This window comes from Mercenaria mercenaria, chromosome 10 (assembly GCF_021730395.1).
Source record: "Mercenaria mercenaria strain notata chromosome 10, MADL_Memer_1, whole genome shotgun sequence".
NCBI classification, from domain to species: domain Eukaryota; kingdom Metazoa; phylum Mollusca; class Bivalvia; order Venerida; family Veneridae; genus Mercenaria; species Mercenaria mercenaria.
The window spans coordinates 38,134,995-38,159,946 of NC_069370.1; the positions used below are offsets into that span (position 1 = coordinate 38,134,995).

Below are 24,952 nucleotides of genomic sequence, written 5' to 3' on the forward strand. Positions count from 1 at the left end.
AAGTCACAAATATTTTCCAGTTTGTAGTTAGCACTTTAAGAAAGAACAAAATCAGCACAAAAAAAAATGTTTATTTTTTTTCCTCCACAAAAAAATCAGCAACTGTTTTGTTTTGCACTTATGTACCTTGATAAACCGTTGGAGTGCACTTTGCTTATCATCCTTAAATTGTTGTTTTTTTTTTCTAATAAAAATATGAAACGTCAGTTACATCACATTTTATGCGCGTGTTATTGTTAAACATAATCTTTTAATATAAATAGAATTGTTTCTTTGAATTAAATGGATACAAACAGCCCACTATGATAACTCTAAAAGCACGTTTTCAGGCAACTGTGAATGGTAATCCGTATCAGTACGAACTAAAAATATGATCTTCAAATATGTTGGTTAGTAGATATAGGATAGAAAAAGTATATGATCACCTATAAAAATTATGGTCGAGGTATTTTGTTTTAAATTTCAACACCCCCCCCCCCCCCCACCCCACACACCATCCCCCCCCCCCCCCCCAGCAGACACGCACTGAACTGCAGAAGAAAAATGTTACAAATTATCAAGGATATTTGACCAACCAAGGTGGGTATATCAAAAGTAAAAAGTGATGTACAATCCACCCGCTTAGCGCAGATCTACGGATAGTAGGGTTTTGAGTTTGGTACCCGTGCGAGGCATATGTTCTCCGTGACGATTTGATAAAAGAAATTGTATCTGAAACCATTCGTCTTCCATATCTGATTCATGCGGAGAAGTTGGGAGTTACTTGCGGCGAACAAGTTAAAACTCGCACAGAAACCCGTAGTATATTTACCCCCGCGCAGTTACATAACTGTACTTATGTTGAGAAACGACGCTAAACTCAAAACAAACAAACAAAACCAAACAATAAAAGTTGTATTAATAATCGGTACTGACAAAACTAGCTACAGATAATACGAAATGCTTTAATGTTTCCATGGAAATATTCAACAACACAATAGAAATTATGCACATTAGGGTTTTGTTCTTCCCTTATTCCTGTTGGCAGTATACATTTTATTTTTTTCACTGCAAATTTAAATTGTTGGCTCGTATTTTGTTTAACAGACGGAAATTCTGAAATTGGAATTTGGTAGGCTGTTACTTCATAGTGCATAAGTACTTTATAAAATGTACAGCATGATAAAAGGTTATATTCCATGAATAAAATCTTATGGAAATATGTTTTTACATAACATACCCCGACAATATATATTAAATATTATAACTAGCATACTGTTATCATAAGGAAAGAAAGCACTCGTGCGATGTTACAATATGAAATCGAAATGCAATTACTGATCATATCCGAAGCGACCTCCTGCTTCTTACAAACTATGCAAATTTCATTATGATAACACTAGGTATCATTTAAAATTTGAAAATAATAATTATAATAATAACAGTCATCATCATCATTATCACCATCTGCATCATCATCAGCAGCAACAAGAAAAATAGCAGTACAGACATAAATAATCAATTACAAGTAATATGTAATATAATGAAAAATAAAGGGCAAATCATTTCAATGCTAACGTGTTACATAATTTTAATACCAGTTTGCATAAGGGTCACCCTATTAGTGTACGTAACACACTAAAAATAACATAACGCATTGTAAACTGAATGAATCAAACTAAAATATATTATCTTTTCATGCATCAGTGTATCTTTGCGTTATGTATGTAGAGGTTAAAATGCTACAGTGTAAGGTCACATGGTGACATTCCAGCAGAAGACCCTATTGGTGCTTCTCCAGCCATTACTTAAGGCACAGTCGTGCACCTTGGTAGAAACGAACCCCGTCTTGGATCATATTCTCATCTGAAAGAATTCTACATCTGCAAAGAAGTTTCAACCACACACAAGTGTAATTCCAAATCGACGACGATAATAACCTGTCCACAGAAGACCTATTTTGTAGCATTCGCAATATTTGAACTATTAAATTCGTAATTACGACCTCGACAATTTGGGTCTTATGCCTTAGTTGATTTACAGTATTTCATGGTCTGACAATGTTTCACGAACCTTTTTTGTCCTTCAGACGTCACTGTCAAAGGTGTAGGTTACAGCCATTTACAATGGGCCTTTAGAAGTTTGTGCATTTTGCATAAATACAGGAAGCAAGCTATTTAGTTAGCTGATGCCTAGACCTGCAAAAACTTACGGCAGCAGGTTTTTGTACGTGCATGTATAACTTATCAGCATTAAACGAACCAATGTTAAAATATCATTTTTCTCTTAAGAAAAAGTGCAAAACGCGCCAGTTACATCACGTTTTGTCTGGTTCTAGACTATCTATGATGGGCATTTCCTGATTTTTTTATGGACACCCCACCTTGTTATGATAACCTAAATGTACTTAAATTTCCGTGTTCCTATTTGTTAATTTGACAACATCAGAAAACCTGTTTTTCAGTATTATAGGTATCCTGTTAAAATGATGTAATTTATTTGTGTAAAACGCCCTGCATGTTTAAAATTTATAGGTCGAGTGTCTTAATTCGTTATACAAGTAACGTAGACATATTGTGTAAAACAAAACAAGTTAGTAAGATTTATATTAAAGATATCAAATGCATATATTTCACTATAATATTCAATTTTGAGATATTTACTTCAAATGTAGAAGCCCCATGTGGTTCTGGGATGATCTTTTTATGAAAAGAATTGGAACCACTGCCTTACCCTTGCATGATCGTAAGAGGCGACTAATAGGGTCTTAACACTTGGTTTTGCTGTAACTCTGTGATTCCAGCAGGTATGCAAATTTTGATCCATACCTCATGTTTTTATTTCGATGTAAATGAGATGTGAAACCAAAATGTGTAGTCCTGTTTGGAGCCATATAACATAAACTGTGTTGGTGTGCCGTAAAACCCAAATAAATGAATTCAAATGTAGAAATATATAGAAATTAACTTTGTATGTACAGCGACATTCAGAATAAAAGTATCATTTGTTAAGAAAAACGTTTTAGTGGTAGTACACAGTTATACTGTGTTAAACTGTGTATGTACAAGTATTAAGTGTGTACAATTTTATTACGCAGTAGTATTAATATCTATCATCCGTTTAACTGTATTTATAAACTATGTTTAGTAATTGTTTATTTTTTCAGATACGAAATTTGGGTTTAGTTTATCTTTGAAAAATGCTGTGCATCACATTTATTGTAAAGTTATTTTTATCTCGTGTTTAGTATTTGTTAAAATAACTTTCCTGGAAGAAATTATCTTAATGAAATGTTTTTTTTTATTTTATAGTCTTGTTCCAAAAATAAACAGGCACTTGTTTCTGGTTTCATACAATTTCTTTTCACAGCCGTACAAGTATTTAGTATACGCAATTTTCTTTCAATGAAAGTGCATATCACCTGTACCTTTGGGAAATTGTTCAATAAAATACAAAAAATAGCAGGTAGTCTGCGAGTAAATACCTGAGTGTGTGTGCAGATTTCTCCCCGATTGTTAGAATTTACTAGTATATATATCATTTGAGGCAGGTGGAAATGTAAAAGATTTAAACCCAATTGTTAACGTGTACATTAACAAAGTGAAGACAATTTGTCATATTAAATTTGGATCTAATTGTTTAATTGTACATGAATAAGTTGTGATAGTATGTAATATTAAATTAAAATCCGATTGTTAAATAGCACATGTATAATGTTGAGACAGTTCGTAATCTCTTTACATCCGACTGCTACATTGTACATGAATAAATTGAGACACTTGTAATATTAAATTTACAACCAATTGTTAAGTTGTACATGAATGAATTTAAACATTCTTTAATATTTACACCCGATTGTTGAATTGTACATGAATAAGTTGTGACAGTTTTCAATATTGAATTAACATCCGATTGTTAAATAGTACATAAATAAGTTCAGAAAGTGTACATGAATATAATTTGAGACAGTTTGTATTGTTTAATATGCCTATAGTTCTTACCGTTTGTATTGTTAAATTGACATCTGGAATATTAAGTTTGACACTGATTTGTTCAGATCTGTCAGTAGTTATTATCACTACCTAATTATATATTTAGTTATATCAAAACCATCAACAACATGCAAACAAGTGTAAATCAAAACAGAAGTTCCTGGAATTAATTACGGATTCATAAGATAAGCATTCTAATTCATTGAGACGTAGCAACCCAGACACATTCCAATTTTCAGAAATTCACCTGTTAAACATGATTTAAGCTGGCAATGTTAATTAAGAGTTAAAAATAAAATGTATTCTGCCAACAGGTATCAATACCAGAACGGAATCCTGATGCTTACAAGTTGCATTAAATTGTTAATTACTACCATCTGAATATTTAGACATTGTATTACCTTGAACTAACTTTGCTTTACTTTTAAATAGAGATAGTATCTTATTTATACATTGTTAAAAAGGGTAACATGAATATACAGGATAGAATCCTGTAACCCATATACCAGTTGCTAAAAAAACTACTGAGAAAAATCCGATGAATAGATCCTATTTAAGAAGACAAATATCGTTCTTTCTCATTGATATTCCCGAAAATAAATTACATACGGAAGTCCTTACACTTTTGTACAATTTGTTTTTGCTGTCGTATAGTTTGTTAGCAACTTACAAAAAATGTATACATGTTTTCGTTCTATTACATCTTTATGTTTATTATGTTCGTTCAAAATTATCTTCCATAGATATTAAAAGTTCAGGTTGTAAACCTAAGTTAATAGTAGAGCTAATAGAATTTGTAGAGATTGTAACGACAATGTTGTAGAATTTTAATGACTTGCCGCAAATATTCTAATATTCGATCAAAGTATATACTACACATTTTATGGTCTAACATGCAGCTATTCAACAGATTAATGACATAAAAAAAGAAAACTGTAATAAATACTTGTACATTTATCAATATAACAGTTTAGTTAAGATCATTGTTATGAATTATTTTTATTAATAAAATTCATAAACAGACGTGTAATGTTTACTCATGTTCCTACAATTTTTATTAGTATTATATCTGTTCATTAGCCAAAGACATATTATGTGGATATTGCTAATAAAGTTTTTTTTGTTGTTGTTATCTTTTTGCCTGTAGTAAATACTGCTAAAATGTTGATGCATTTCATAGTAAATTTCTCTAGAAACCACACCTATGTTAAGCATGATCAGTAACAGATAAAAAACAGCATGAATCCCGTCAATAAACATCTTCCTATTTATACACACATTACAGTTCATATTTGTTAAACTTTTCAGCCGTTAGTTTAGAGAGTTTGAATTACTTTTGGTTAGCTAACTTAATTAACTTTTATGTGATAAAAAACAACAACCAAAAGTTGTCCATCTAATGAAATGTGCGTGATTTTTAACATACTCTTAGAATATGATAAAGCTATGATACTGTTTGTCTATATATCTTTATAATATTCTACATTTTATACTATTTGACGTGCGGCTCGTGTAAGGGCCACGAAAAGTGAAAAAAGACATTGACTTTAAGACAAAGTAGAAGAGTTGTGCTTTAAGATGACACTAATATGCTTTTTTATTCAAAGACGCATTAATATAACTGTGGCCAAAAACATTATAAAACTCATTTCAAAAGACAAATTTCTGTTTTACATTGTTGCTATGAACCATTTATTTTGAATTTATATGTAAGTTCTTACAAAATGCGTTATACAGATTTTAGAGGGGAGTATCTATTTTCATTCAAGTGTGATATTATTCAGAACCCGTTGCATTGATTACTTTAACGCACAAAACACCAAGTTGCTAGGTATATTCTGCTATATTCTGTTGGCAATTATTTATGCTGAAATAATTGCATGGCATTGGTATAGATTAAAATCTGTAATCCAAAGCTACTTTACTGTTAAAAACTAAGGAAGAAACTACCAAAGTTACCTTACACTGATATTTACAACCTTTCAAATTATATATTATCTCAATTACTAGACAACTTTTATTTCTTAAACTACATGATCTTTAAGGTTTATTTCTGACCTACCTTTTTGAGCGCAAACTCCATTGTTACTTGCAATTCGTCCCCAAATGATCTCGCACCACTACACGGAACAAGAACACCCATAGTGAACGATCGACCTTGGCACAACTTAGTCATAAGTGTAACAATAACACACGAACACAAACGACATAACGCCTTGTATTTTACCATAACTTAAATATGCAAGATTATTTGAAGAGCGTTCTATAGTTAACCTTGTAGTTTAAACTAAATTTTGCTGCAAATACCAATATCATATCGCAGCTGTAAACTGAGGGATGATCGAAAAAATATCTCTGTTTATTTTACCTATATGCACTGAGGCCGCTTCCCATTTTGATGTTAAACAATGAAATTTAAATTTATTTTAAAACTGATTCGATTCACAATGTAACTAAAGTTGTTTGAATTGATATTTATATTTAAGAAGGCATTGCCGCTTCAAATGTCTTATTGCTTTTATTTTGATACTTCATCGCAAGTTCATAACACTGTTTCATCCTATTGCCTTAAATCTTTGAGATTAATTTCTTGAGAAATGCACAAGTCATCATTTATAAATCTATAAGAGAATCTAGCACGCACTTTCGACATATTAGGAGACCTACATCCGTCTCAGTTACTTCCCCAAAGTTTTCTGATATTCAAATAGCACTTACTCCAGTCGATATTGTTTTCAGTGTCTGCCATAACATTATTCATAAAATTCTCCTTTACAGGCCTATAACTGATGCGAAAGTAATTGTCACTGCGTTTGTTCTTGATGAATAGTTAATAAATGAGACAATTTTTAACACTTGTGTTTAGCAATAAGGGAATCTTGTGGTAGGTTTACTTTAATAAAAGATTAAGTGGTCAAGCTTTTCCAGACGAAAGGGTTTGTATTATATTGACTGTATTATGTGTAAATGTGTTTTTGTAAATCAGATATTTTTATTAACATATAAGAATAATCACCAACTGTTGTACTATTTTAAGGTATTTCAATTTATCATAAAGTCTGAATTGTGAAAACACAGAATCCTCATGAACTTAATTGCGCTTAAGTACTGTTCATTTTGGTATGAAATACGTTAGCGAACTGAAAGCGTATGGAGGCCAACAACCAGGTATTGACTATTACCTAAACATTTTCTCTCGTTACCTTTCTAAAACGTGATTTCTATTCATTGTCTCTTTCTTCTGAACTGGTCACCGTGAGTCTTTAAATTCCAGCAAAACAATGCATTAACGTGACTAAACGATTGCATTCCTTTGCAGTTCTTCCTGAGGCGATTGATCAAATATGGTGTAGAGTGCGTTTCAATAATGAAAACATTATTGCATGTGGAAGGAATTTGCTGTTATTTTTATTAGTATTTTGGTATTGTTTTAAGGATAAATGATGAAAGATTGTTTCACTAAATTGGAGAAGAAGCTGCAAACTTGTATATAAATTTAGGAAATATTCTTCAAAAAGATTGTTTTAATATTTGTTCAGTTATTTTGTAAGATGTTTGTAGGTTTAAAGTCCTTTTAGATAATTCACAAAGTATCCATGAGTACTTTGTGCGTAGGAAACGTTTCAGATTTTGTATGGCTATATGAGTGACTATAGATTCGATGACATTTCTGTACCTCTTGTTTTGCAATGGTTTCTTGTTGTTTAAAATTTACCAATTAAAATATTTTTTCCAAGTGATTAGTACATTGTCACCAAGTGATTGGTATATTGTCAGTTAATGTTTGATATTATTTGCAACTACATCAGTCTTAAATATTGTCAAAACAATATTACCCATCAATATTTTCTAATTTGTATTAAACGCTCTGAGAGAGAGAGAGAGAGAGAGAGAGAGAGAGAGAGAGAGAACAAAAACATACAAGGACAAAGTAACAATACTGTTTCCAGCAACAAACATTCAACAGGATCCACCTCCCCTCCATCCCTCCCCATCATTCTTAAGGAGGTAGGTTACCTTGTTACAAGGGTAAATTCAAATTAGTTGAACCGCAGCATCTTTTTGTATTTCGTGTAATATGAAGTTTTAACTGTTAAAATCTCAGTTTCGTTTGTCTCTGTCCCTTCAAGTTCAGTTTTTATCCAGGTTTGAAGAACATGACCCTCCAAAGGTATTTCATATTGAAAGAAGAAGGAAAATACGGATATTTAACACTTTTCAGTGTATTTCAGTTTCATTGATATTCGTAGAAGTCCGCATAATCTATAATTTTACTAGTATGCACGTTAGCTTTCTAATATAAGCTTAAAATGTATATGTCGCGGGGCTCGTGTTTCCATGGTAACACATTTTCTCTCATTTTTAAACAACTATGTATAAAAATAGGGGTTTTCGAGGGCTTCAGTGCCATTCTGTTAATGACCAACATGGAATATTTGGGTAATATTATTAGCAAAATACCAAGCACTATACATGGTACCCTATTTTTCTTAATGTTTAAAGTAACCATGGCAACAGAGATGTTTAAAATGGCTTATATCTTGCTTTTTGTCGTAATTTCTTATAAAATAATATTGAATAAAATTATCTTTCTAGTTGATGTAGCTTTAAATCATATTATTTCTAACGTAAGTTATATTTTCGTGTTATCTGCATTTATTCAAACAAATTTCTAAGCTTAGATTACTTACAGCAGTACCCTTCGTCTTGCATTTTTCATGGAAAATCGTTCAGCATGCTACTACTATTCTCATGGATATTGTTGAAATGAAAATAAAAAGCCGAAGCTGTGTTTCTTAAATAGACTAGTGTCAACGCTTTTGAATTTTACATTTAGATACATAGGTCACGGGCTTCGTTTCCATGGTAACATCAATTCAATTCAAGAAACCATAATTTTCTACTGAAATTTGAACAATTTTAGATCTTAGTTTTAGTATATAAGTAACAAATTATCAACGGAACCTGAAAAATAGGTATTACAAATCAAACTGCTAGATTTTGTATTTGAAAATGGCCGTAACAAGTAACCTCTCACCCAACTATATTTCAAATAACATTGGTTACCATCATCCATTTTCTTACATTCCGCATAACATTTCAATATAACTACATAAAAGAAGCAAAATATTGATTATTATTCAGAGCAAAAGACTCATAAAGAATATTTCAGCAAATAATAGTTATTTGAAAATAGTTTGAATAAAGAAAATGCACAGAATTACGTACTTTCAAGATAAAAGCTATTTATTTTGCGCGGTAACTGACACGTAACGTCATGACGTCAATAACGTCATTTTAAGGCAACATTGTTTTGAAGCGTTCTGCGGCAATTTATTCATTATTTTTGCATTATTAAACTATAAAGCGTCAGATCGAAGACAGGTCTATGATTTGTTTTCAGAAGAATGAATATACAAACACATTTAGTTTGTCGTAAACATCGTCGTAAATCGTCACGTTAGCTTCCGGTTGGACATGCGCACATACAAATATAAAGGTAACCTACCTCCTTAAGCAAAGCCGTAATATTTTTTTGGATCGATTGTTTAATCATTGTAAACGTATCAATTAATCAAGGCATTCGGGTGGTGTGTCGCCTGATTTATCACGATTCAGAGTTCCAATGCGCAGGAATTGAGCCATGAGGGCGTCAACACGAGTGGTTAAATACCTAGGCATCAGAACAATGAACCGTGGTAACTTGGAGACGGTAAACCACTAGAGGGCCTTTATTGTTTTTCATTCTTACATGCTCATTGAAATATTTTGATAAGAATCTACTGGTCCCCATTTATCCGAATAGTTATGAATCTGGCATTATGTGGCATTTTGACGTCATGATTGACTTCAAACTGATCTGTTATTGGTTCGCGCATCAGCCATTTTTATCGCAGAATATACATAGTTTGACCTTCTTTGTTTAACTAGAAATCAAACAGAGACACGTTAGAACTTTGTTTGAAGAAAAAAATGTCAAAACGCCAATTACTTCATATTTTGCGCGTGTCTTGTTGTTATGTTGAAATTATTTACAATTCCAACACGATTCTAAAAGAAAGATGAAACTGTGACGTTATTATACAACACAATTACTGTTTGAACGTCACAGTTATTAGTTCATAGCTTCAAACTTCATCGCGATGCGCTGGAAGATGAATTATACAGAACAGCCAAAAGTTTGGCGGATGTCGTCAAGAATGCAGATGATAATCTTTGATAACGTTGTCTCGAAAAGTGATTTTCATCTTGGATAAAATGAATAAAATTATTTTTGAGTTGAAATTTGGTACCTTGACTTAAATATGATATTTTGTACTCATGTTTTCGGGACAGGACTTGAAAATGTCTTCGAGATAGCCTGAATTTTGAGATAAGCGAGTACAAGTTATCAAGTTTCAACTATTAATCCTTTGTTTCTGAATTCTAAACAATGATTTTATTCAAAGACATATATAAAGAAAGTCTTCGTTAGCTCACTATAAGATTAAGGTGATGGACCCGTACTCGACACTCGGCAATATCCTTATGATTGCATTCTCTCGTAATGCAATACGTAAATGTAGCTGATCATGAACCAGAGATTGCCGAAAACGGTTACAGTATCACCAGAAACGAGCATGTAATACAAACATGTTAATGCTTACAGTGTTAATTTGAAATTTGAAGCCAAAATACCAAATATAGCAAAAAGTGTTAATATTTAAGGATAAATATTGAACAAGATCTTTTCTTTTTTTTCTGGATTTAACGTCGCACCGACACATGATAGGTCATATGGCGACTTTCCAGCTTTAATGGTGGAGGAAGACCCCAAGTGCCCCTCCGTGCACTATTTCATCACGAGCGGGCACCTGGGTAGAACCACCGACCTTCCGTAAGCCAGCTGGATGGCTTCCTCACATGAAGAAATCAACGCCCCGAGTGAGGCTCGAACCCACATCAATGAAGGGCAAGTGATTTCAAGTCAGCGACCGTAACCACACGGCCACGGAGGCCCCTGAACAAGATCTAAAGATGGGCAAGTCAGCAATACCAGCTATTGAAAAAAGAAAATCGCAATAACTCAATGTCACCTGTATGGAGTTTAAGGCTTTTTGTATTATCTATAGTCGTATCAGAAATATGTTTTAACATTTTATATAACTTTTTTCAGGGTGCAGCTCTTGGGTGAAATGAGTTTCATATATGCTAATTATCTAGAAAATGGTGTAACGTCACTGATCACAGAGGGCAGTCATCGTCTAGTACAAAAACTTGCAATAATTTAATATCTTGTTTATCATAATATTAGCATATAATAAATGGTTGATTTTAATGTCTGAAAGCCTTGAAGCGTTATTGATCAATTTATATATTAACTTATATTTCACAGAATACCATCAAATTCATGGTCTCTCTTCTACTAACCTTTTTCAGCGCTAAATCCATTGATACGTCTAACTCGTCCCCAAATGATCTCGCACCGCTATAAGGAACAAGCACTCCAAGAGATAATGTCCGACCTTGACATTGTCCAATCATATTTGTTGCAATAATAATTGAACACATATAGATGCAACAAAATACTGGATATTTCATAGTTAAATGTACTATTATCAAGCAGCTAAAATTAAATTTAAATTGAAAGTGAAATCATCACACAGCATAGGTATCGTTGAGTCAAATATAAACGTCTAAGAATAGTTTTAAACTTAATAACTCGAACACGAAGGCTTAGAAATATTTTACAGGAGCGGCACAGATCATATTTATAAAAGTTATAAAAAACGTTGCTTGATTACGTACGAATACCTTAGTCCGTTTCAACATTATCCTTCCATTGCAATATTTATAAAAAAAATTCATACAATATATCACAGGGTTGATCTGTCTAAAGCAAATTACATATGTTCAGTTTAAAATTTGTTTCATTTTCAAATAAAACCGTTCTTATCCATCAAGCTCTAAACTATCTTTTAAATCTTTATAAAATCCACGCAGTTTATAAAAACAACAAATGCATGCACGAGAAGCAGATTCTGCCACCACTCTATGAATTTGATAGGTTGTTTATCCCATGATCATGCACTGTCCAAAAATCACGTCACATCAAAAGAGATTATTTCAATCGATATTGTTTTCAGTTCCTGCAAGTAACATATCACTTTCAATGTTCCCACTGTTACGGACACGAACTTGATAGATTGAGACGACGGTAATCATTCGGTTGGGTCTAAATTAAGAGCGAAAATGAGAAAAGCCATTCTATCATTTTTGTGAATTTTTAAATCTCATATCAGATGATAATTGTTTGTATGTGGTCTATGTAAGAAAAGCTAAACATTATTACATACTGTACCTGTTGTTTTTTTTTTCTAAATATTTCTTTCTGGAGCTAATTGCAAAGTAGACATTACGTCTGGAACTGGTTCATACTTAATTACATGCTAACCAATGCGAAAACAATTAACATAACTTAAAACTTAATAATCATCATCATCATTATCATCATCATCCTCATCGCAACCTCCACCACTAACGACAAGAATCACCCATAATTTGTCTACACTGTACTCATTATCTTCAAAGTAATGGACCATGTTTTTAGTACAAAATGTCATGCGAATCACTTTACTATTTGCGTGTCATGAATGTATGACGTTTTTGTTGTTCGAGTGCATGTACTGATGGGTAAATAAATGATAAAAATTCTAAAATGACCTCTAGCTAGCATTTTATCACGACAAAATGGTTGAATCACTTACTGTCTTGTTCTAGATTAAATTTTCTGTATTTTTCTTGGTGTTACATGAACATCCAATTATGATATTATAAACCAAATTCACTTTTACTGCAATAAACATTGTCAAAATATTGATATACAATATCTTTTATAGATATCTGTTTATTAAATGTATTCAGTAAGAAGTTAAGAAAACACAAAACATTGCGAAAGAAAGAGGTATTGTATAAAAACACTAAAATACATACCTCGTTGATTTTACCCCTATAAAAACTATTTCAATGTATGAAAACATAAATCTCAAAACAAACTTGTTCAAATTCATACTAAAAACTAAAATTCTGGAACAATTTTGTAAGCAACTGATCTAAGTTGTATTTTCAAATAACATTTCGTGTTACATAAGTCATTATTTCTATGTTTGTTTAAAATTAAAGAAAAATGTTTCTCTGAACTATTTGAGTTTGTATTTTCTTTTTGAAAAGAAACCTTCCCTCCAAAGTATTGTCTATATAGTTATGAAATACAACGAGACAAATAGAAATAATTGGAAAATAACTTAACATTATAGGATATAAATACGACATTCTGTCTCTTTTGTCATTTTTATTGGTATAGATTTTTCAAAAATGAAGTTTAAGATGGGATTTTTGTTTTTGCTTCGTTGCTGCGAACTATTTTGTTGTTTTATAATCGTTTAATTGTATAATTTAAATAAGGTAAGAGGCATAATATTTAGGTTACATCATTTAAGTGCGTATCCTGCAGTTCCACATTACCTTTTAGTAATTTTCCCAACCGCGGCACTCTTTGATAATAAAACATAATTGCATTCAGTTAGAATTTTTGATGCATTTCATAGTTAGAAGAGGAAACACACCTGTTCAAAGCTAGGAATGATAAATAACAGTAGTCTTGGCAATAAACGTGTGATAAATGAACAACAAATTGCATCTGATTGTTACATTTAGATTGTTTGTTTTATCTTTTGTTAAATTTTCAAGTATCATTTTATACAAAATACAAACGTATACAGAAAGAGAGAAAATATATCCGATGTGATTTCCTGGATTCAAAATTAATTGCAGATGCATAAAGTACATAGATATTTCTTTTTTGTTAGGTTCATAGTCACTGTGATATGGGTTATATTGTGATTTTTCTAGACACAGTCTGTTGTGATTAAGAAATGTGTAGTCTACCATTTTTCTTTCTGGTCTTTATGGTGGAGAAAGACCCTAGGTACCCTCTCGTGGCATTGTTTCATGACCACCTAGGCAGAACCAACGACCTTCCAGAAGGCAACTGAATGGGTTCCTTACATAAAAGTTCTAAATCCCAAGCAAGGGTTCGATCCCTGGTTGAAGAGGGCCAAGTGATTCAAAGTCAGTGACCTTTACTACTCGGCAAGGGAGGCCGCCATGATACTTCAATAAGAATTGGTGTCTTTATCATTTGATATAATGAAGCTAAATACGATCTTTAGAAGGGCCTCGAAATGTATGAATAGTAACGAAGTAAGTTTTGAAATAACGAAACATGTCGCACCTGAAGATGACACTATTTACGGTTCTTTTACGGCTCTTTTTGATGCAAGGACGTATTATTATAGATGCGATCAAGCACTTTGTAAAATTCATTTCAAACAGCAAATATAAATTTTACAGTCTAACATTGTTTTGTTTTTTTCGGAAAGTTTGTGTTGATTCTTAGAAAAATCGTTTCACTTAGTTTTGTAATGCAGAATTTTTATGTGAAAAGCCAAGGACAAATTGGCCTAATTATCACCCAAAAAAAAATGAACACAGAAACAGCGGCTAGGCATTTTCTGATTTAAAGTATCGCTGAATTTATATCATTAGTATTTAGTTACTAAAATATATAATACAAAGCTATTGAAGAATTGAACAGTATGGAAGAACTAACCAGAACATCTAAATGAACTCGAGGGAGGTTGGGGGGGCGGGGGTGCGAGGGTCCGTGACCGAGTGATCAAGGTCTCTGTCTTCGAATTACATGCCCTTCACCGATGTGGGTTCAATCCTCATTCGGGGCATTGCATTCTTCATGTGAGGAAGCCAGCTGGCTTACGGAAGGTCGGTGGTTCTACCAAGCTGTCCGCCCGTGATGAAATAATGCACGGAGAGGCATCTGGGGTCTTCCGTATGGAAAGTCGCCATATGACATATAACTGTCATTTGGACGTTAAACCCAACAAAACAAACAAATCCAATGAATGTTCATAACCATCCTATATCATACAAATTATGAGTCAGCGTCTATTTTATAAAATAACATTATCTTTTAGGTTTATTTGTCTTACCTTTTTGAGCGCAAAATTCATTGTAACTTGCAACTCGTCCCCAAATGATCTTGCACCATCAAAAGGAACAAGCACACCCATTGTGAACGTTCGACCTTGACATGATCGTGCCGCACATGTTGCAACAAAAATTGAACACAGCCAACACAAGTCTTGGTATTTTACCATTACGTTTTAGATAACCAAGCTATTAGAACTGAAAACGCTACAAATCCAAGCATAGAATCGCGGGCCGGACGCGAAAGCAGTCTTTCTGCTTCTTTTTCATCAAAACATATTTCAAACCAATGTTATTTGAAAAATGGTAACTTTAGAATTTAGATCCAAACTTTCACTAAAACAGGTTAGAAAGAGTTCAAAATTATTTTTGCATGCAATTAAAATTACGTAGGCAAGGCCAAAATATGTCACTGAATTTTTAAAAATATTTTGCCGAGCGGACATAAAACACTTTATCCTGTAATTTGAAATCCTGGAGTCTCGAAAAAAACACATGTGATCAGACGAATTTTTAAGCTTATTCAGCACACACTTCCGGCATATCAAGAGGCTTAAACTCGTCTCCGTGACTTTTCCAAACTTGTCTCATATTAAAACAGCATTAATTTCAATCGATATTGCTCTCAGCTACTTCAGTACCATTGTTCATAAAATACTAATTTACAGACCCTAACTGACAGATCTTGACGAAATATAATGGTTTGGATTGCTCTTAATGAGGAAAGCAATTATGGGTCTTTTGTATAATAGCAAGATATCTATTTTGTGGATACCAATTGTGTTAAGGTCGCATTACTAAAGCATTAAGATGTGAATAAATCATTTTGTGTATTTGCGACATTGTTTTTCCATGTTTTTGTTAGAAAATCATTTACTGATAAATTTATTAGATATACTTCTCTTATGTTTCGCTAGAATATAAATTCATAAAAAACATATTTAAAAGTAGAATTTCCTTCAGGTTACCAAATATATTATTGATATATTTGATAACCTGTATAATATTTTGAAGGATATCAAACATATTATTTATACATTTGATAAGCTGTAGGATATTCTTAAAACGTGGTAAATTGAAATGATATATGCATTTTAATCTTTTACTCATGATGTTATTTTAGTCATACCTATTTAACGCATTTCATCGTTTTCTGGTGAACAGGTCAGAGTAACTCATAACATTTCAGTGAAATAATTAATTGACGTAACTGAACAATTACAATTGTTTGCAATTCTTCACGAGAGGATGAATCTAATCAAGAAAAATAATGGTATTTTAGAAGCAACGCCATTATTCTCAGACAGACAGACAGACAGACGCCTATATTTTCTATCAGGTTACACACATGAAAATTACATGGCATTTGTGGCAGTTGTTGCATTTGATGTTGAATGTGTAGAGCCAAAAACGTTTGATCTAAGAAAAGTTGGCAGAAATAATCAATGTATAGTGTTATTGTGTTTTTGTCTAGTTTTGCGCTGACAGAAACATTTTTAACCGATGAGTTTTAGTCCCCATGAAGAAAAAATCGTTCTCAGTGAGTTTGTTCCCTGTTTGCCTTAAACTATAGACAGTTCCGAGTATTATGTGGCTGCTCCTACTTGTATCATCCCTATAGGATATTACAATTCTTACGTAAGAATATCTATCAGGAATTTTGTTAAGTAAAGAATAAACCTTTACCCTGCTTACATTTTAGTATGAAATGGGTTATAATTCAATTTGGCATCACCACTTTTAATTCAGATGGGTGTTCATTGAAAATTTGCAGACTGAATAGCGAACATTGCAGACCATGATCTGTAAGCTGATCATGGTCTGTGCTGCTCGCAAAAGCAGAATCACTTGCTGGCAGCAGACTAAAGGGAAATGTAGAAAAATAAAGAGTAGTTTATCTCTATTAAACCTTGTTCATCAAAAGGTGAAGGCAAAATTACCTTTTGTGACGAATTTCAATGAATTTGTAAGATGATAATGAAATATTCAAATCGTTTGATATGTCTTCTTTAAACATTATGAAAATGGGCAAACATCAACATTAATAATATGTTGTCCTTTATAAAGTTCTGCCTGAATCTTAATGATATGAGCGAATGTTCTTTTCCAGTTGTTTTTGTTCCGGGAAATCATGATTTGTGGAAAACAGCTACTACTGATTAATGAAATATTTAGCCATATGATTACTTTTCAAGCGTTTACATATTGTACATTCTTACTGAACAGATAAAATATAATACATATAAGTTTTATTATGTCGGTTTTATTAATTGTAAATTTAAAGGTCCAGTTTTATACTTTACCCTGCTAAATTTCTGTAATGAATTTGTCCATCTTTCAATTTGGACAGTACTATTAACTGTTAAGAGGGGTGCTTACCAAACAAATATTGACTGAATTGCGGACAGTGCAGATCATGATCAGATTGCACGGATGTGCAGGCTTACCATGATCAACACTTTCTCAAATGTAGAATCAATCGTGTTTAGCATGATAAGGGTTAATCTTCGTTGAATTAAAACATTTTTCTCAGATATTTTCTTTCAGTAATGATTATACTTATATGGTATATCTAAAAGACTATAAAGACACCCTTGCTTTGAATATGAAAATTTGTTGTATCTTTGTGTCTTCTGCAAATATGTTATGACAAAAAGTGACTTTTCCAAACAATACCGCAATACCTTCTTGTACAATGGAAAATGTACTGCAACATAAATTTATACCATGTAACACACGTTGTAATTTCTATCTATAAATGCAAAGAATAACAAGTCAAACTTCCTGTAGCAAGTTCATCTTCAGACTTGATTGCTGCACAATTTTATGTCAAGTGACCAGAAATCACAACCATTGTTATGTAATTACACTAGAAAGACCGCTAAATATGTAGATAGAGCTTATAACCGTAGCCGAACGGTGTTGTATTCGTAAACATTTCCTCTCATTTCATCATACTTACCATTGTTGTAATTAAATATTGTATGACATTGTTGATTTAATGTTCAAATTTATATTACTTAACATTATCTATTTAACTGCCATACCATTGATACGAATATAATTGTAACATACGTGATTTAAATGTGATATATTTAAAGTTATTTCAGTTCATTGGGCCGGGTACTGTAATTTTGTAACACCCGGAATATTATGGAGATGTAGTTCATAAAATTCGGAAAATTAAACATAGTCCTTATTTTAATCAAATATTTGTAAAATGGGTTAAAACGTTGATCAAAAGAGGATACGATGAGAAAATCGTGAAGCACAGTGCATGATTAGTGATTGACCCCTCTACAGTTAATCGCTACACTTTCCTATTTGATGGTGCGATGACTTATAAAGTGTAAGACTCCATTTCTCCTAAATCCTATACACAATGGACGGAGGGAGTTGATTTTTGTCTTGCAGTTTTCTTAGTCGTGCCCTTAAAAGTTAGGCTCTTGGTGCTCTGACTTCAGACAAGTTGTTAAGTACATTGGTGTAATTATACCTTAGATTTACCTTAATTTTATGTTTCTCTTTATTAATTTGTTATTTCTGCGTTAATGTTAGAGTTTTCTCAGCGGGGATTTTATATACATTGTGTTGTCAAACTTGTTGAAAATAGGGTAAGTGCGTGGTTGGTATGCCCTAAACGCGTTTAAACCCCCAGTTTCCGTTATATATGTTACTGACCGTTCCAAGGCGGTGCCCCTATTTTCGACTGGTTTTCTGTCTGCCTTGTATTGTCTGTTGCGTATATTTTCTTGTTTGTTGTATGCGTTATTTTCCTCCTCCTTACCCCCCTCCCCTATTGCCCCCCCCCCCCCTCCTTTCCCCTTGCATTTGCGCTACTTTTTGCATCCCTCCCTCTTTACTTTCACGTAGTTTTCGTGACTCCCCTTTATTCAGGCTGACGGAATCCTAAGGAGGTACACAATTGTTTGTTTTTTCTGCTTATATGGGTGCGCTTGTGTGATTGTGAGTCTAAGACGGTGCCCTACTGTTTTCTATGTTATTTAGTTGGGTATGGTTGTGTGTTTGATTGTGGTACACGAGTGTCTGCGGTTACGTTGTAGTGTAACTGTTATTAAGGAACGTAGCATTCCCTTTGTATTTTCATCCTTGTTCTTCTTTTCTCTTCAAATCCCCTCCCACTATTTTACCACTTCCGCACCCTCTATCTATATTTCACATAAAGTAATATGTACTTGTTAGATGTTTGAAGCAACCCGTCTGTAAAATTTTTCCATTACAGCTTCCTTTTGTTGTGGGCCTACTTTGCTAATGCGTGGCTCTGAGGCTGTGTTTTAGGTGCTCTGTGCTTCCGAGAAATCTACCCTTACCTATTATCTTTTGTCATGTTATGATATAATATTTGCTGTTTAATGTAGATATATATTTACTTGCTTACTTACTTACTATATAACAGAATTATTCTTTCTAAACCGATTATCTAGTCGGTTTCCAGACTAGGTAATTATGAATACTATTTTCAAACAACCACAAAATTGTGGTTAACATAATTCTCGATATTTTAAGATGTAGGCTTATTTCTGATGAGATGTTGAGAATCGTTAATCTGTAAATAGCAACAGTCATTAATGACGCCGGGAATATGTTAGATATCGTATATCTCTTCTAGCTCGTTTCTTAATAAAATGCGTAAAAGCCAGTTACTGTTTGATTCACATTATTCATACCATTTATTTATGTGACAATATGCTAACTATTTCGCCAAATATATGGAAATAGATAAACGCTAAACACAATTGTTTTTACCTTGGAAAAGAGGGAAATATATTTGAAAGATTTTACAATTATATAAATTTATAAAGCCTTTTCGTTTATAACATAAAACAAATATCGATAAAAAAAATCTGCGTAGTTGCAATGGTCCTTGATTGTGTTCTGGGTATTTGCATTAATTATTTATAATGACTTGTACGCAGACGTTTTAGTTCTGTATGAACATATTTGCTCTTTGATAAATAATGTATTGTGGACTGACCATAAATCTCTGGCTCTTAGAACTTGGAGATATTCTAGAAACAATACTGAAATAATGAACCAAGATTTTATTGTAATATAAATTATTGTGAAGAGGAGTGACACTTTACATGTTTATGTCTTTCTTCGGAAGTCTATATCAGAAATATGTAAAACGTTAACATCACCACTAAAAGCAATTCATGCATATCTCTCTGGTATCTGGTATTACTGAATGTTGTATATGTAACAGAAGTAATTACTTTCACCAAAAAAAAAAATCACTTCAATCTATGATACTGTCCTAGTTAAAAGTTGTTTTTATCGCCAAAAATTTTTCCTTGACAGATATAATATATAATAAGAATCAGAGTTTAAGAATTTCGCGAAAACGCTTGTTACGTGATACTAGTATGTGAAAGTAACGTTGAAATATTAATTACAAAAATGCTGATCTCGCATTTGATCGCAGTAAATGGACTTCTTTTTTATGTTATCACTATTGTTTACAAGGATTACAGGACTTTTTACTTTCTCTATAAATAAACTATTTCTAAAAGTGCAAATTAAAATGGAAGCCGATGCTAAAATACTTCGTAAAACTTCCATCACAATTAATCATTACAGTTAAGCGCTGTCATGATCCTACACAATGTCTTTCCATTACGATCGATGAATGTTAAGTGGAAATTACATTATATTATAGATAGCTTCTTTTTAAGTATTTTTTTTAATTTGCCTGCCACAGGTGTATCTGCCTTAATTGCCTAATTATATCAGTGGAATGAATGGACAATTCGTACTTAAGGCATGTAGGGAGTGTCAGTTAGTCTCACTAATGCTGCTTGACATAACAGCCAGGTTTGACACAGGGGTTTCCATTTACTATTAAAATTTGGACGTTCTTATACGACTTTCGCGTGACGATGAAAATTTTTTATAAGAATCCACAAATATGTCCAAGTTTATTGCTCAAAATAACTTCTGGCTATATGAATTCATAGGTCATTAAAATATTTGTGCGGAATGAATAACAAATAGCAAGCACATTGGTAAAAAAAATCCCGACGGCAACTTCTGTATTTTAGAGAAATTCAATATAACATTGGGGTCACATGGTTTATAGTTTTCCGGAGGCTTTGTTTTTGGAACATGGCATTCCCTGTTTGATAATGGCCCCGCCCTGGGGGTCACATGGTTTATCGTTTTCCGCAGGCTTTGTTTTTGGAACATGGCATTCCCTGTTTGATATATGTCTTTGTTTTTTATATAGACTTATATAGGGAAAAACTTTGAAAATCTTTTGTCTTAAACCATAGGGCCAAGGACTTTGATATTTTGTATGTATCATCATCTAGTAGTCCTCTACTAAGATTGTTCAAATTATCCCCATAGGGTCAAATATGGCCCTGCCCAAGGGGTCATATGGTTTATATAGACTTGTATAAGAAAAAAATTTAAGAATATTCTTGTCTGAAATCACAAGACCTAGGCCTTTGATATTTGGTATGTAGCATTGCCTTGTGATCCTTTACCAATATTGTCCAAATTAATTACCTTGGTGTGAAAAGGGGCTCTGTCCCGGGGGTCACTAGTTTTACATAGACTTCTACAGGAGAAAAAAAGCTATGAAAATATTCTTGTCTGAAACTGCAATGCCTAGGCTTTTGATATTTGGTATGTTGCATTTCCTAGTGGTACTCTACCAAGATTATTCAAATTATGCCCATGAATTGAAAAGAGGCCCCATATGATTCCATTCGGAAATCTTAGTACATGCTATTATGTCAACATTAATATGACAAAAATAACTTTGATTGTCACAATAAAAACCTAAACATCACAAAATTGAAATGATTGCGTGCGTGTCTAGATGAAATATATGGCATAATTAAACGACCGAGGCAATCAGCATTAATAAGAAAGAACGAAGTTTTTTTATTTATAAATGCTAGCATTATCACAAGAAATAAAACATTCGCCTATGGTAATTAGAACAGAAAATCAGGTTTTCATAATATCAGTTTGGTTATCTAAAATGAAGTTTGTCGACTTAATTCCAAAATGCTGTAAGCACATTTTTATCGATATTGAGATTTTGGTATAATCTTGTTTTGTCTTGAAGAGATCTATATGTTCATAGTATTTATATCAGTAAAGATCTAATTAATAAGACATGGAAAGCGAGTCCGAAACCTCAATGTCCGTTCAACCTAAAATAATTCATTCCCATATCTTTTTATCTAACGGGATACCTTATTTCGGTTCATCTCGCGCATTCAAAATGACCAAAATTGAGAAAAACAAACTACTGAAAGAAAACATAAAAGCAAAAATGAAAAATATAATGTAAATGAAGCTTACATTCTTCATTTGATACTTGATGTTATTTTCAAATTATACGCATATGTGTGTAATTAGAAATAGTCAATTGCTTCAGGCTGCAAACATCGCTTTTGAATGTGCACCTCTTTTTCGGCACATGCATATTTTATCTAGTCGTACAAAAATGAATTATAAGTTCGCTTATTACATTTTTGTTAATGAATGTGACGGCGGTATCATTGCCTCTTACTGTATGATAATCGTAATCATTTTCCAAGCAGAATAGCTAAATATAGTTTGTACGAAAACCAAAACATATCTTTCACCAAAGGTGACACATACAGAAAAACAATGCTTACTGAAAAGCAAAATTAATTTTTTTGAAATTTGTTGCATAAACTACACAAACTCTGTGGTCAGTATATTCTGTATATATTATAGACAAACATTTTGTATTTTCATTAAGATAATCACATGACTTTATTACATTCAATTTATGGTCACGTTACTTTAGGTCATAATGTAGAAAACGAAAAAATAATTTCTCATGGGATTAACTTTCTCCTGTGCACTATAAGTTACTTCATTTTCTGGACGTACGAAACAGAAACTCGCTTTTCTTTAATGATGCATTCTGACGTAAACAACCGTGTCCAGCTGATTTATTGACAGAATTAACCAATGTATTTAAAGACGAAGGTCTACTTTTGACGAGCTCTTCCACTCAATTAATTAATTGCTTAATGACCTGATCAATAAAATGACGGAAGTCATTATCATCTATTCCATTTAATGATAGCAAGGTCAGGTACAGTTTATAGTTTAAGTCACGTATTTTGTACGGCATACGTATTATGCTAATTATACTTTTAACCGAGCCGTTGTTGTTTTTCTTGTTTTCGTACACAAATATATAATAAATCAGCTGAAGGCATTCCGTGGAAAGAGGTCTAACTTATGCTTTACAGAAACAACTTGGATTATACATTTTGCTCCCTGGATCACAAAAGCTCTTTTACTTTGGAACTTGATACTTGCACGTTTCATGTCAATACTGTACCGTTTAGTCCATTAACGATAAGGTCACGTTGTTTACTTCTTTTGTAATTCCTAAATATGATAAATGTAAGATAGTTCATTTTATGTCACATGTCATATGTAATTATTGGAAGATTATTTATAACAGAAGTAGTTTGTTTAGGAAATCATCCATATTTTATCGTTTCTGTGGTTAAAATAAACACCACACTGCCTTATTGGAATCAATAACAGCCAAGTCGGTCTTTAAAGAACTACCTATGGGAAAGGAAATCTACGACTTTAAATTGACAGATGTTGTTTTAGCTGAAAAGGAAATTAGCTTGTGACATTTTGGAGCAGTTTGTAGGTAGAGTTATTATTTCAAAGAGGTCTAATTGTACGTTGACACATCCTTAGGATTTTGAGGTCCATCAACAAATTCCGCTAATAACTCAAATTTACAACAAATGATATACGACGATGTTGGCTTACTTCTGATAAGCTCTTGTTGTAATTGGCGAGTAAATTAATGACTTGATAGTAACAGACATTAATTAAGACGGAAATGTGTTAAATGTCCCCTCTAAGATATTTCCTACAAAAAAAGATAAAAGACATTTTATTACTTGATTTGCATGTTCTATACCTCAGATAATAGACTTCTTTCCTTTTTTCAAAAGAATTAACATGTTAAAATCTAATGGACCCATTAAGTAATTTGATATTAAATTGATGTTGATATTTTTACAAAAAATCTTGAACTTTCCTTTAAAAAAATGTTAAAAAAGTGTTAAGTAATCCTTTGTCACATTATTTGTTCTGTGTTTTAATTTTCCTTAAATTTAAAAAGTAATTTGTATTCAAATCCATATCCAGAGATCAAAAGAGGGGAGGGATGCCCTTATTATTGGTTGCAAGATATATTCCAACTGCCTTTCGAAACTATTACCTGTTCAAAAGTTGGGTAGGGAATCCCTCTACCATTAAATCTGGGACGTTGCTGCATGAACTGACTAAAACCGAGTTTATTTGTTTTGTTTGGCTGCATTCAATACTTCGAAAGGTTATTCTTAGGAAGTTTATTTACTTATTTACTTCGTGGTTAAACATAGAAAATCTTTAAAGATTCCTTAAAAGACAGACACTAGGAGCTGAATATGGTTCTTGCAACAGTTATAAATTTCCGTATTGAATAAACATTGCAAGTCACGCTATATTGAATGTTCTTTGTCTCCCCGGCGAAAATATAAACAAAAAATGAATATATTCTTATTAATGTATGGGAATTAATTTAGACTGTTTTACGACATAATAATGAAACTGACTAAATTGTATGACAAAATATTTCATTTCAAAAGATTTAATCATTAAATTTCCAAATGTATCCGTGTAATATTTGCTTCTCAGAAATTTGGTATACAACTGAGGCCTAGACCGTAGCATTATACTACTTATCTTTGGTATCAAACACGTTTGAAAAAAATAGAAAGCATTTTTGTGTTTTACATACTATGCCCTGTGCTATCAATGCGTATGTTAAGGATTCTCCTGGCGGGAATAACTTTTATTTACACTGACATATTGGAGATTAAGAATTAGGAAAGGTGGGCAATATA

General features: G+C 32.5%; 1 protein-coding gene across 3 annotated transcripts in view; it reads right to left on the reverse strand.

Moving 5' to 3' along the window:
* Positions 1 to 12,123, reverse strand: part of LOC123561867 (atrial natriuretic peptide receptor 1-like) — a 60,246-nt gene extending 48,123 nt beyond the window's left edge. Inside the window, exon 1 of one of the 3 annotated variants that reach the window (XM_053552807.1) lies at positions 11,382 to 12,123. In XM_053552807.1, coding sequence (XP_053408782.1) covers positions 11,382 to 11,552 — 171 coding nt within the window. In that variant the 5' untranslated portion in view covers positions 11,553 to 12,123. Of the gene's footprint in view, positions 1 to 6,033; positions 6,184 to 11,381 lie in introns of those variants that run through there. The other 2 variants (XM_053552808.1, XM_045354534.2) reach the window with 2 other exon arrangements.
* Between the last annotated feature and the right edge of the window lie 12,829 nt (positions 12,124 to 24,952).